Source organism: Epinephelus moara, chromosome 21 (assembly GCF_006386435.1).
Source record: "Epinephelus moara isolate mb chromosome 21, YSFRI_EMoa_1.0, whole genome shotgun sequence".
In the NCBI taxonomy this organism is placed as follows: Eukaryota; Metazoa; Chordata; class Actinopteri; order Perciformes; family Serranidae; genus Epinephelus; species Epinephelus moara.
In genome coordinates, this window is record NC_065526.1 from 26,917,211 (window position 1) to 26,930,733 (window position 13,523).

General features: G+C 39.3%; 1 protein-coding gene across 3 annotated transcripts in view; it reads right to left on the minus strand.

Annotated features, from left to right (window-relative positions):
* Positions 1-1,061: 1,061 nt before the first annotated feature.
* tep1 (telomerase-associated protein 1) overlaps positions 1,062-13,523 on the minus strand; it is a 33,486-nt gene continuing 21,024 nt past the window's right edge. For all 3 annotated transcript variants that reach the window (XM_050032768.1, XM_050032765.1, XM_050032766.1), the window contains exons 38-56: positions 13,237-13,392; positions 12,189-12,401; positions 11,821-11,877; positions 11,516-11,651; positions 10,502-10,741; positions 9,977-10,134; positions 9,557-9,664; positions 8,959-9,063; positions 8,618-8,747; positions 8,423-8,508; positions 8,021-8,147; positions 5,389-5,519; positions 5,172-5,293; positions 4,617-4,760; positions 3,878-3,977; positions 3,497-3,611; positions 3,268-3,350; positions 1,849-1,953; positions 1,062-1,609 (exon numbers count right to left, since the gene is read on the minus strand). In XM_050032768.1, the coding sequence (XP_049888725.1) occupies positions 1,490-1,609; positions 1,849-1,953; positions 3,268-3,350; positions 3,497-3,611; positions 3,878-3,977; positions 4,617-4,760; positions 5,172-5,293; positions 5,389-5,519; positions 8,021-8,147; positions 8,423-8,508; positions 8,618-8,747; positions 8,959-9,063; positions 9,557-9,664; positions 9,977-10,134; positions 10,502-10,741; positions 11,516-11,651; positions 11,821-11,877; positions 12,189-12,401; positions 13,237-13,392 (2,436 nt within the window). In that variant the 3' untranslated portion in view covers positions 1,062-1,489. The remainder of the gene's footprint in view (positions 1,610-1,848; positions 1,954-3,267; positions 3,351-3,496; positions 3,612-3,877; positions 3,978-4,616; positions 4,761-5,171; positions 5,294-5,388; positions 5,520-8,020; positions 8,148-8,422; positions 8,509-8,617; positions 8,748-8,958; positions 9,064-9,556; positions 9,665-9,976; positions 10,135-10,501; positions 10,742-11,515; positions 11,652-11,820; positions 11,878-12,188; positions 12,402-13,236; positions 13,393-13,523) is intronic.

A 13,523-nucleotide genomic window follows, 5' to 3' on the forward strand; every position in this document is an offset into this window, starting at 1 on the left:
TGTTTTAATAAAAGCCAATGGTGAAACAAATACAAAAAAGTATTTGATCTTGGGGGGAATGACTTTGATGTTTATTGAAGTCTGTCAAGTTTCATTGGCAGTAGGTTTCTAAAGCTGCAACGACATCACACATTTTGTATCATTTCTTGTTAGTAGGCTTTAAGATGTATCAAGCAAGTATGTTGATGTTCTTGTATACTACCTGCAAAAACAGCATACTATGACAAGTGTGCAGTACATCCTGCATCGATAACTGTCGTATGAATTTCGCATATAGTGTCTGTTTCGGCATAAGTACAGGTCACATGATGCCGTTTTAATTTTATAGTGATAGTGTGATTTAAAGACAATCTTTTTAACATGACCTAAGGCAAATATATAAATATATATTGTTTGAAACATCCTGCAACAGCTCCAGTGTGTCTGGTGAGGTTGCAGAACTGAAACTTCTAACATGTGCCAAGCATGCAGGAGAAATGGTGGCCAGTGGGACAAGGCAAAAAGGTAAATGGCCCTATCTAGAACCAGTGTTTAATTTGTCCATTCTGAGCTGCTGTAGAATAACACAGTGGACATCATGATTATTAACTCACATGATTATTAACTAATGAAAACCTGGCTATCATTATACACCATTTCTACCAATAGAAGTCCCTAAATCCTGCACACTGGACCTTTCATCGTCTCTTTAAGGTTCACATTTGTATTCATTTTATGGAGAAATCATTGAAATCCATTGTGCAGCACTGGTTACAGCTTTATTTACTCAACATGTTTTACTTCACCAAATGCACCTCATTGTCAATAGAACAGAAGCAATTCAGTGCAGATAACAAAGCTGTAAAAGAATTAGCTGATAAGCTGTGTTTACATATCTGCCATTGATGTCGCACAACGGGGTCTCTTGCACAGGTTCAATAAAACATCAAATTTTAATTTAAGATAACACCCAGCTTTTGGTTGAATCCTTCACACAAAATCTGACCACTACCTCTTTTCTTGTCCCAGGAATTCATAAGAGAAAACATTATTCATTAAGTAAAACACGATAAAATCAAGTGCAGATTTGAACATAATTTATTGCCAAAGAAAAGATAATTTAGTTATTTTAGCCACATTTCTATTTTCATTCCTTTAGAGTTTTCAAATAATAAAAAACATTTAACTAATTCAGCTCACACAAAACTATAGCTGTTAATATTCTTTAAGCTTTTCTTAATATATGCTTGTTACATTGGCAAGTTCTTTTGCCATCTAAATTAAAGGCACACGTAAACATATCTTTGCAACTATTACATAGATGCATACTCCTGTACGTGGTGTAAACATTTCACCTCCTTTTAAGTATATAGATATATTGCATATTCACCATCACTGGAAGAGGAAGAGGAAAGAGGAAGAGAAGCAAAATATTCTCAGTAATCTTTGGTTAGTGTAGTGTTTAAGCATTTTTCCTAAATGCTGAATTTAGTGTTTAATATCTTGAGTATTATTCTTTCCAGGAGAGAAAGTAGAGCTTTCCCGATCCATCACCACAAACCAGTTTGTTGGGTTCTTCAGGGTTCACCTCCAAATGCAGAACAGGACCTCCACACACAAACATTCCCACCTGGAGGAAAAGAGAGATAAAGAGCAGAAGATAACTGTTTTACAATTGAATAGACAGTTTACAATCATTTGGAAATTAAGGTGACAGGATAAATTCAATTGGTCAATATGCTGCATAAAAACAGAGGAGATCTTTCAGTGGTCCCTTAAGAACGTGATGAGATGTTCTCATCCAACTATCCACCAGAGAGCAAGTAAGTGGATTTCCTAAAGTGTTGTTCTCTGTTCACTCTGTCATACCTGTTTCTTGGTGTCTCTGTCCCACAGTTTCACTGTCCTGTCGTAGGAGGCCGAGATGATGGTGCTGTCAGTGAGTTTCAGCACAGTGATCCTGTCACTGTGAGCCTGAGGATAAAACAACAACATCATTAAAAACAATACAAAGTGAAGCCCTGGCTCAAAGCAACAGTCAGTTATCTCTGATGTTTGCCTTTATTTTATTTTCCAAAATACACAGCTGCTGGGTATTGGCAGACAGAAGCCTTTTTTGCTCTTGCAGTTACCTAAGATTTAAATTTGGAGCACTTTTACAGCTGAAAGTGTGCTATGACAATTTGTCAAATAGGAGAACGCTATTTAACAATTCTGAGTATTCATTAATGATCTTTTGAGCAAAAATGCCAAACTTCTGGTGGTTCCAGCTTCTCAGATGTGAAGATGTGTGGCTTTTCTTTGTTGTCTGTTATTGTTATTTCAATATCTTTGGGGTTTGGACTGTTGATTGGACAAAACAAGCCAAGGCTCTTGGAAATTGTGATGGGCATTTTTTAACTTTTAACTAAATCATAATGATGATCAGTGATCAGTGTTGTAGCAGTTGTTGAATGTAGTTGCAATACCACACAAACTGTAAATATAGTTTTTGCTTTCAAGCATTTTTTTTCGCTCAATGTATATGTTGTTGGGATCACTGGACTCCAAAAATGATATGCTCATTTGTGTGACTTAAATTGGACGTATAGGGAAATATAAACAAGAATTCTCTGTAACCTCAGCCCACTCAATATGGCAATTTAAGTCTTTTCTCTGCAGACGAAGAGATAGTCAAATGAACTCTGCTTCCCACAGTCCTCAATTTTTTTTACACCTAGGTGTGAAACCCTGCCTGGAGGCAGTCTTCAATCATCATTGGTCACTGTGGCATGTGACCCTCCCTCCTGTGGCTCTCTGACCTCCACTTGTTGCTCACAGCAGATAAACCAGACTTTTCCTTTCACAGCAGAGGACGCTAGAGCCTGAATTATATTTTGGGTGGTTGGGGATGCACCGCTAACCTAAAGTAAACAAGTTTAGCACCAGCAGCTATGTGCCAACCTCTTCTATGCAGGCTCCTAATACCTTTGTCTTTACTACTGATATGGTCATTTTTGTTATTTTATTTTAAATGATTATTCGGTATTCCAAATTGATGGTTTAGTCCAAGATAATTAATTGGCAATTATTTTCCTTTTTCCATTCATGTTATTTAGTGTACTAAAGAGTTATCGTTTTTTTTTTTTTTTTTTTTTTCAATTAATAAATATTTCTTTTTTCTTTTTTTAAAGATTATTTTTTTGGGCATTTTGCCTTTAATGGGCAGGACAATGTGAGAAATGGGGAGAGAGAGAGAGTGGGGGGACGACATGCAGCAGAGGGTTGCAAGCCGGTCTCGACTCTTACAGGTTTCCTGCTGCTCCATGAGGAAACCTCTGAAGGCTGGTTGTACCACATGTTGCCGTCCACGTCTCCACACACGACAAACTCTGAAAGAATGTACAACACATTGGATAATCACACAATCAACAAACAAATAAACAGCTGGCATGCAGGTTAACAGAAATACGCTGTAAGTAAAAGTTTTAATTGTAACAGCTGCAGTGGAAAGAGTATTAATACTAGATATTAGTACCTTTGTCCACAGTTCCAGCAGTTATCAGGCTCCCCTTCTTCTTCTCCTCTTCGTCGGTCTCTAGGCTCATTTGGCTGAAAGCTGAATTAAAACTGTTTTTGGAACCCATGGCAAACTGAGAAAAGAGAGGACAGAGGCATCAATCAACATTTACAATGAATACAATATGTCACACATTACAACTGAGGTTTGACTTCATCTGTAATGGAAATGTGGAATCTGCTTAGACAGACGAAAAGGAATCATTCTTTGCCAGGTGGTATCATTTAACTAGCAACAATATATTTTCTTTTTATGAAACCATAGCCCAAAAACAAACATTTTTTAAGTGTTCTTAGAATGCTGTTAATATTATTTAGAGATGAGTTGGGCAAAACTCACAACAAAGCCAAGTTTGACTTCTTTGTCTTCTTCGCCCACCAGCCACATGCTTTTCTCGTCGTTACGGACCATCCCCAAAATTCGGACGCATTGGCTCCAACTGCAGTTAATAACAAACACAAAAAAAACTTTAAGGTTGGCTTTTATTTGGGGCTTGTATAAGAAGTAAAACCCAACAGCACCACTTCTAGAACAAAGCTGAACTATGTGTAAATAGAAGCTGCAGATATCAAAACTCAAAAATGTAATTTAAAAACATGTATTAACAGGCTGTGGTCCTGTAAATATTCAGAATAAGGATTCTGACCCAGGAAACAGGGATCCTGTGAGGTTCTGTTTAATTAAGGTCCATTTAATGACTAATATTTATCACTTTCAACAAACTGGAGCAACAATTAAGGGCAAATGTAATTAGGATGCTTTTTCAAAAGTGACAAATATCAGCAGATTAGATTTCAAAAAGGCATACAAAAACATAATCAGCAATATTCTAAACAGTTTCCAACACTTTCTGATCACCTCCACCATAAATAGATTTGCCTTAATTAACATTTTCTCTGTCTCAATTCAACAAAGGAAAAAAATCAAAACTAAAATTCACAAACTTTTGGGAAGAAGTGAGTTTTCTCTTAAATTCAAAAACCTAACAATCAGCCAACTTTGACAACAATTCGTTAAAACAACCCTGAAAAAATCTGGACAAAGTCCTTAGTAAATACTGTACAGTATGCAGTGGTACCTGGTGACGGAGTAGTTCCAGTTGTTCTCCTCATCTTTTGTTACATCAAATATTGTTCCAATGTCTGACACACCCATCAGGACAGAGCAGTAGATGAGGCGGACCACTGGGTTTTCCACAGTGTATGTGGTTACCTTCACCAGGCTGGGAGCAACGGAAACACAGGATAGAGCAGCAGCTGGTTAGTTTGTATTTACCTTAATTTTGATCACACATATTCTGAATCTCGACACAGTTCACAAACTGTAGTAAAAAAAAAAACATAAAAACAGGCCAGACTCGGGTCACACCCAGTTCCTCCGGAGGGAGTTAGGTCATGTGAATTAATGCGTCTTTTGGTACTTTTAGCTCTTTGAGTTTTCGTCCTTTTTCCTGAAGAAGGGTGGAGTTCAAGTCAAAGGTTTCCAACTAGAACTCAGCTAACCCCTCCACATACTTCATGTGGTCAGCCCAGCTACCAGCGGGACTTTGACCATGAACTCATCGCTGTCAGACTCAGATGAAGCCGCAGGATACAGTATCTTTGTAGTGTGCGACTGCTTTGCAGTTATTTACCTTGCAGTGCTGTGTTGGTGATTCCACACCAGCTTCCACACATCAACAGCAGGCTTCGTGTAGCTGACAGCAAACTGACCGTCAGGCATGGAGCAGATTGCTGTGACGGTGCTATCTGAAGCCTGACACACACAAAGAGACACACCCTGTGATGAACACAGACACAAAAACATACATTTTTCCAGTATACATCCCTTTTTCTTGTGCATGTCTTCACCTGCTTGTGGCCGACCACAGTGTGATGCTGCCATACTTCCAGCAAACCAGATTCGTAACTAGCAAGAAGCAAATCACCTCTCTGGGAGAAGCACAGAGCCGTGACTGGGCCTCTCAGACTGGGAGGACTCTCTGAAAAGACAGAAAACAGTTTTCAACATAAAGGTCACAAATCACATATTCGATACAGTACATCACATTGCGACCATGATCCCACCTGCAGGTAAACAGGTTATCTCCCTCACTGAGCAATGTCAGGTAACTACTGTTACTGGTGATATCTACAGAAGAGAATGATTTCACATTATGTGGGTGACCTGGAATTGATTATTGGATGATTGAGGTTGTGAATAAACTATGACAGGATCGTCCAGGCGTAAAGAGTAGACACTGAAGCAATTGCCACCATCTACAGTACACCATCTACACTTGTAAAAGTTTTAAATGACATTCATCTGAGCAGTGATGCATCAAAGATTTCGGTTCTGGTATTACTGGACCTCAGTGCTGCATTCGACACAGTTGACCATAACATACTGCTCGACAGACTAGAAAAGTTTGTGGGACTTTCTGGCACTGTGCTAAATTGGTTTAAATCTTATTTACAAGACAGGGATTTCTTTGTGTCACTTGGCAATTATGAATCTGTGCGAACAAAGATTACATGTGGAGTTCCTCAAGGGTCCATTCTTGGGCCTCTTCTGTTCAACATCTATATGCTCCCTCTTGCTCAGATTATGGAATATCATAACATCTCCTACCATACTTATGCAGATGACACACAACTTTACATAACAGTGTCACCAGATGACTACAGTCCCCTACATCTGCTAAATAAGTGCATTGACGAAATCAATACGTGGATGTGCCAGAATTTTCTACAACTAAACACAGACAAAACTGAGATAGTTGTTTTTGGCCCCAAAGAACAAAGATCAATAGTCAGTGCTCACCTTGACGCCATGACACTAAAACCTACAAATCAAGCCAGAAATCTTGGTGTAGTTCTGGACTCAGACCTAAATTTCAATAATCACATTAAGACAATTACCAAATCAGCCTACTACCACCTTAAAAACATAGCAAGAATAAAAGAATTTCTGTCTAAACAAGATACAGAAAAACTTGTTCATGCTTTCATTTTCAGCAGGCTGGACTATTGTAACGGTGTCTTCACAGGCCTGAGTAAAAAATCAATCAGACAACTGCAGCTCGTCCAGAACGCTGCTGCCAGAGTCCTCATCAACACCAAGAGAGTGGAGCACATTACACCAGTGCTTAAATCACTGCACTGACTTCCTGTGTGTCAAAGGATAGACTTTAAAATCTTGTTACTTGTCTATAAAGCACTAAATGGTCTCGGGCCTAAATACATCTCTGATATACTTGTACGTTATGAAGCATCCAGACCCCTCAGATCATCTGGAACAGGTTTACTCAGTGTTCCCAGGATCAAAACCAAACAAGGTGAAGCAGCCTTTAGTTTCTATGCTCCCCGCCTGTGGAACAAACTTCCAGAATATCTGAGGTCGGCTGAAGCTGTCAACTCATTTAAATCAGGGCTTAAAACATTACTATTTACTGCAGCTTACCAGTGAACTAGATATGTAACTTATTGTTAGGATAATCTGTAGCTATTGTTTTTATATTTGTCTGCTTTTGCTTTATGTTTGCTTTTTAAATGCATTTTCTGCACTGTTTTTCTTGCTTTTAGCTTTTGTAAATGCATTTTCTGCACTGTTTTTCTTGCTTTTAGCTTTTGTTTTTAATTATCTATTGTTCCTTTAATGTTTTATCTTAACGTATTTCTCTTGTAAAGCACATTGAATTGCCTTGTGTATGAATGGTGCTATATAAATAAAATTGCCTTGCCTTGCCTTGCCTTGCCTTGCCTTACAGTGACAGTGAGGAAGGCCCCAGAGTGAGTACCGACTCCGGTCCTGGGGACAAAAATTCAATGTCTCCTCTGTGCTCTCCGACCACAGATCCAAATATTTTGTCCTTAATTATGATGATCAAGATCTCAATAATGAACAAAATATTTTCATTATTTTTATAATTTATAAAATAGCAGTGTTGCCTGTATGGCACAGGGAATAAAGGACTTCTTGTAAATGTTACAACTGGTTCTTGAGACTCTACATTGATGCCCAGATGGGAGCAGCTCAAACTCTGAGTGTAATGGATGTGAGGCATCTGCAATTATATGCTTGGCCTTCCTGCGCACAGCGCTGTCATATATATTGCTGAGTTGTTTCTGTGACTTGCCAATCACTTTTCCTGCAATGCTGACAATCTTGGAAAGCTTGTTTTTGCTCTTTGCACTCAAGTTGCCGTACCTTGCTGTAATGTTAAATGATAAAATGCTTTCAACCAGGCGTTGGTATGCTATTTCAAGTATGTGTTGGCTAACACCAAAGCTCTTCAGCTTCCTGATTAAAAACAGGTGCTGACTGTCTCTCTCTCTTACACAGCACTTCTGTTTTTGTTAACACGGTACATATATATCCATATATCCGAATAATCTTGTTTTGGAGTAATGCAATTCATGAATGCACACTGACAGAGTTTCTCACCGTGAACCATTTTCTTTCTTAATGGAACTATATAAATGGCAAAGTATTAAGTATTACCTGTTGTCCACGTCCAGCATCGCAATGAGCAGTCTTCAGAAACAGTGAGGAATTGTTGGAGTCCTTCTTTGCAAACAACTTCACATATCGCACCGCTGTGACCCTGGAAGGTGCCAAAGTGCTCCACCTGCATGATACAGAAGGTGAGAGAGGAGAGGAGAGGAGACAAAAACATAAAATTAAGTGGCAGTGTCCACTCTTTTACTAAGAACCCTGAAGAAGACATTTTTGCTCTGCAGCGAGACTAGAACTGAAGACGAAACTAAATCAAAGAAAATGTGTGCAAAAAAACTAAAAAGCATTAACAGGACAAAATGACATTCCAGTACATTAATATGACGGAAATATTTTACTAAAAAAACACTTTAAAACCACTTTCCCATTTTACTTTGATTCACCGACCTGTAATGGCTTCCAGAGCTGCACTGTGCCATCATCAGACGCAGTGGAAACAGTCATTTCCTCTGGGTTGTTTTCTTTGCTCTTGTCTTAAAACCAAAGCAATAAAATAAATAAGAATCATTCTTTTGTACAATATGATATAAAGAAGGAGAGACAAGTGAATGTGTGTGTGCACTCATTTCCCGGGACATTTACCTGTAATTGGTAGGAGTGAGCAGTGGTGTATACGTTGCTTGTGTGCAGCAATGTGGCAGATTTCTGTGTTTGTTTCCCAGTTCCAAACATGCAGCCCTCCCTCTGCACAGCCGGCTATCACATATTGTCCCTGCACACAGAAACACAGAGTTAACACGAAATTCCCCTAATGAGGCTGAAGGTTTACTTCATGTAAGTCTCAAAAGACAAAACAAAGACAGACCTGCAGTTAAATTTCAACACTTTACACAAACTATGGAGCTCATTTTCTCCACTGCAATTAAATACATAAAGATTTTTCAGGGGAAAAGGAAATAACATCCTCCTCATGAGCTGCTCACCAGACAGCAGACAGATGTAAGAGGATTCCTCCAGGAGATTTCTTTGAGACACTGGCCTGCCTGCAGATCCCATAAACAAAGTCTCCCGTCGTTTGAAGAGCTTATCTGGAACAGGAAAGGGAGGCTGATGAAGATAAGTTTACATAAACACAATAATACTGCTGTGAATAAATATGAATACTGTGTAGGGTTAATATTATCGATGCAAAACACTGATACATATCAGTATTTTTAGGAAACATCCTTATTTTGAAATTCCCATTGCGCATCTGTGTCACCATTTCTGTCCAAGCACACCTCATTCCTAAATATTCAAAATGTGCTAGTGGCCTAGTGTCAGATAACAGCAAGCAGCCAAGAAAAAGACAATGAGGACATTTACTGATATTTTTTAAATCAAAATCATATAGTGGCAGACTTTCTGATATCAGCATATATTGTATCATTGTCCAAAGAATCAATATATTATCATTTCATGACAAAATTTACTTTACACAGCTAATACTGTAGTAATATGACTCTCTCAGGTAATAGCTCTACTCAAGGGCAAACCTGTAACCCTGGTTAGTTACATTTAATTGATGTAATGAAGATTTACCACACAGTCTGAAGTCCAAACACAGCCGGTGATCCAGTCTCTGTGAGAGAGAAGGAGCGACTTGGAGAGAGCAGGAGGAGACGAGCTCACATCCCACACCATCAGGGCCTGAAACAAAGTAACCTGTCAGTCCTGCATTATATACTGACCAATCCTTCCCTAATTTATATTAATATTGATGGTAGGCTAAATAACAGAAATACCACTGTAGGTTTATCTAGCAAAGGAACGTCATTACATTGTTCCAAAAATCATAAAAATCCAACATTACCATGAAGCTGTGCTGCTTAATGATTTGCAACATTGCCAACAATGACCTGATACAATTAGTGATATCAAACAGAGAGCTACCACGAATGTTGTCTCATATCATCCAACCCTTTAACCACCATAACAAAACCCTGCACAAGCACATTGTACCTGATCTTTTCCACCGGATAGCAGCTGTCCACCATCGGGGCTGAAAGCCAGACAGGTGACTCCTCCTCTGTGGCCCCTCAGCATTGCAGGAGGCTCTTCAGTGGGGTAGCGGTCATCAGCCACATCGCTCAACAACCACAGAACAATGGTGAAGTCATCTAATTCAAAGGGGAATGAAGAGGGGTCAGTAATTGAGCAGTTATTAGTAGAAAGAGTGATGCTTTAAGAAAAGAAGAAGGCAAAAGCACCTACTACCTGGAAACAGATTATTGTAGCAGAAACTACCACAGAAGCTGTTTTGAGTACTTTAGCGGGTGCTTGTCTGTCTGTCTGTCTGTCTGTCTGTCTGTAGACAGATTTTGTCACTATATTAGCATTACAATTGCTATTAAGGCCAACTTCAAAGATAGGTGTGGTCAAAGCAAGGACGCTGAAAGTAGGGGCGATAGAGGGATCAGCTTCACAGCTGGTGTGATCCCATTGCAAAGTGGCCAGTAGTTTCATTTTACTATCAGCAACACTTACCTGAAGCTGTAGCCAAGTATGTGGAGTTTTGTGCTAATGCCAGGACAACGCCTGTCTGCACACCAAACAGTCCACACCATTCCAGGCCTCCCAAAAGTCCCTTCTCTTCTTCTTTTCTCTTCCAGACCCTCAAACGTTTGTCACTTCCTGCTGACAACAGCAGCTCCTCTGCATCCGAAATGACCCACAGCAAACACAGTACGGACACATCAAGACTTCCGGAGTCCCAAATACTCTCACCTACAATTAAAATAAAAATAGTTATGGTCTGTTTGTTTTCCAGATCTACTTTGTGATTTTTTTTAAATGCAGGGTGTGTGTGTGTGTGTGGGGGGGGGGTGTTAGGAAAGAAATAAAGGACTACAGAGTAGATTATTGATATATGTCCATCCATTTTCTGTAACCACTTATCCTGTTAAGGGTTGCAGGGCAGGTGGAGCCTATTCCAGCTGAAATTGGGCGAGAGGCGGGGTACACCTTGGATAGGTCGCTAGACAAGGCCAACACATAGAGACAGACAGCCATTCACACTCACATTCACACCTATGAACAATTTAAAATGACCGATTAACACAACGTGCATGTCTTTGGACTTATAGACAACACTGGAGAACCCACAGAAAACCCACGCATAGGGAAAACATTCACTCCACACAGTAGGGCCAAAGCCGGCTGGTGTGTGCGAATCCGGAACCCTCTTCCTGTGAGGCGACAGTGCTAACCACTGTTAATGTATGTGCATTCTTTATGTCTTTGTTATTCAATACAATATTCATCAATATTTTATGTCTTTGTCTTTCTGCCAATCCTTTGTATTCTTTGGTGACAGGCAATACTTTTTTTCTTTTGGCAAGCAAGGAAGAAAGTAAAGTTTCTTTTTAAAGCACCCTTCAGGAAAAGATATCACAAAGTATTTCACAATAAAAGGTACAATAACACAGAAAATACAGACACAAAATAAATGTAAGAAACAAAAGTTAAAAAAAAAAAAAAATTCCTGGTATATAAACACACCTGAGTCAAGACTGAAAAGTTTGATGCCGTCACCATGGTATCCCACAGCAGCATAGTCTCCATTAATAGCCACACACAGAGCAGCAGGCTCAGACGTTACAGACTTCAGTTTCTTAGGAGGAGGCTCCCGCTCGCACTAGGGAGAGAACATTATATGCTTTATATCACTGGAAAAAAAAAAAAAAAAAGCAATTCCTTTCTTTTTCATCAATTGTTTATAAATTACACCCTAACAGTTCACTTGCACAGATTATGGCATGAAAGACAGGCAACAGTAAGGTTAAGAAGATAAATAAGGAGCTTACTTTATCACTTTTTAAAGCAGTGACTGAACGTCCAAGTCCTCCTGACCAGAGCTGGAGCTGTTTTACAGAAGGACAGGAAGACACACAGTAAAAAAAAAAAAAAAAAAAAAAAAAGAAGGCTATTTATTTCAAAGTGAGAGACCGTGTTTTGATCTGAGCCTTAAAGCTCTTTTTTCTGACTGTTCTGAAGAAATAAACACGTGGAAAAGTTCCAAATTCTCATTTGTTTGTAGTTTGTTTTGGTTAAATAGTGATTTAGTCAGCAAAGTAGAGGAGTAATTCTACATTACAATCCTGCCACTCAGGCCTGCAGAGTTAAATCAATTTCTCTGATCTAGGTTCAGTATATAGATGCAGCGATGCCTCACCATGTGATCAGAGCCGGCACTCAGCAGCATGCTGCCTTCATCCAGGAAGGTGAGAGCCTCTGTGGCTCCGCCATGAGCCTGGAAACATCCCACACAGGTAGAGTTGGGCACTGACCACACTCTGACCTCTCCAGACACGGAGCCGGAGCAGAGCATGGAGGAGGAGGGAGAGAAGGAGAGACTACGCACTGAATGCTGGTGACCAGACAGAGACTGAGGGAACAGACAGAGAAATTATGGTTATAGTTAAAAAAATAGAAAGTATATCATCCACCCACAACATTTTAGTTTAATCTGGGCACAGTTAATACTCTTCCTTTTTCACTCCCATTTTCTGTATGCCTCTACAGTGCATGTTTAAATAATGGCATGTAAGCCATGCACGTATCAACATAATATTACACAGAGAAGATGAATAGACTATACAATCAAACAGATATAATTCTGGAGGTGATTTTAAAAGATTACTCCACTGTTTTGCCATTGCACTCCTATAATATTAACATAAAGACTATGGAAAGTATAAAAAAAAAAAAAAGAAAAAAAGAAAAAGGTCCAGAGTTTTTGTGTCTTTTTATTAAGCTGTTTATCTTCCATTCTAAACCTGGCACCCACATTACCCACAAAGCACCACTGACAGGTCTGTTGGAGATTCAAGTGCATTATGCTGATAGTGGCTACTGTTGCCTCAAGCCACTAGCCTGCAGCAGGAATGAGGAGTTTGCTACAGAGGTCAAGACACCCCAAGATTTGTTCATTCTTAAATTTGTAGTCTTCAGACACAACCAATGCTGAACCAAGTGGCATCACTTGAGACAAGCATCAGATTTTATGGAGCTCCCTCTGGAGCCACAGAATGCTTTATAGTAGTTTTCATATATCAAGCAGTACTCCCAAAGACGTGTAAAATCAATGGAGTTTCTCTTTAAAGTGTTAATCCTAAAGTTTTATTATCTTTTGTTACAGCTTCAGAATCATTGCTTTTAAATTTTAAGTACTGAGCATTTAACTGACTTTAGCTACCTGTATGACTATTCTGATAACTCACCGTTAGCATTTTATTCTGGACCCAGTTCCACACAATTACGTTCCCATTCCAGCAACCAGCAGCAAGCAGGTGACCCTCAGGTTCAAAGGTCACACAGTTCAAAGGGCTGGAGCTTTGCAGGGCCGCTACCTCATTACCTTTAGTTGAGGACCACACCTTAAAAGCAGAAAAACATTCAGTACAATAAAGGATGGATAGTGTTTACTGGTTAAGTGATGCGTACAATTTAATAAACATTGACAGCATAATTTGATAGCAGTAGTTAAAGAGTTCAGTTAAAGATGTCC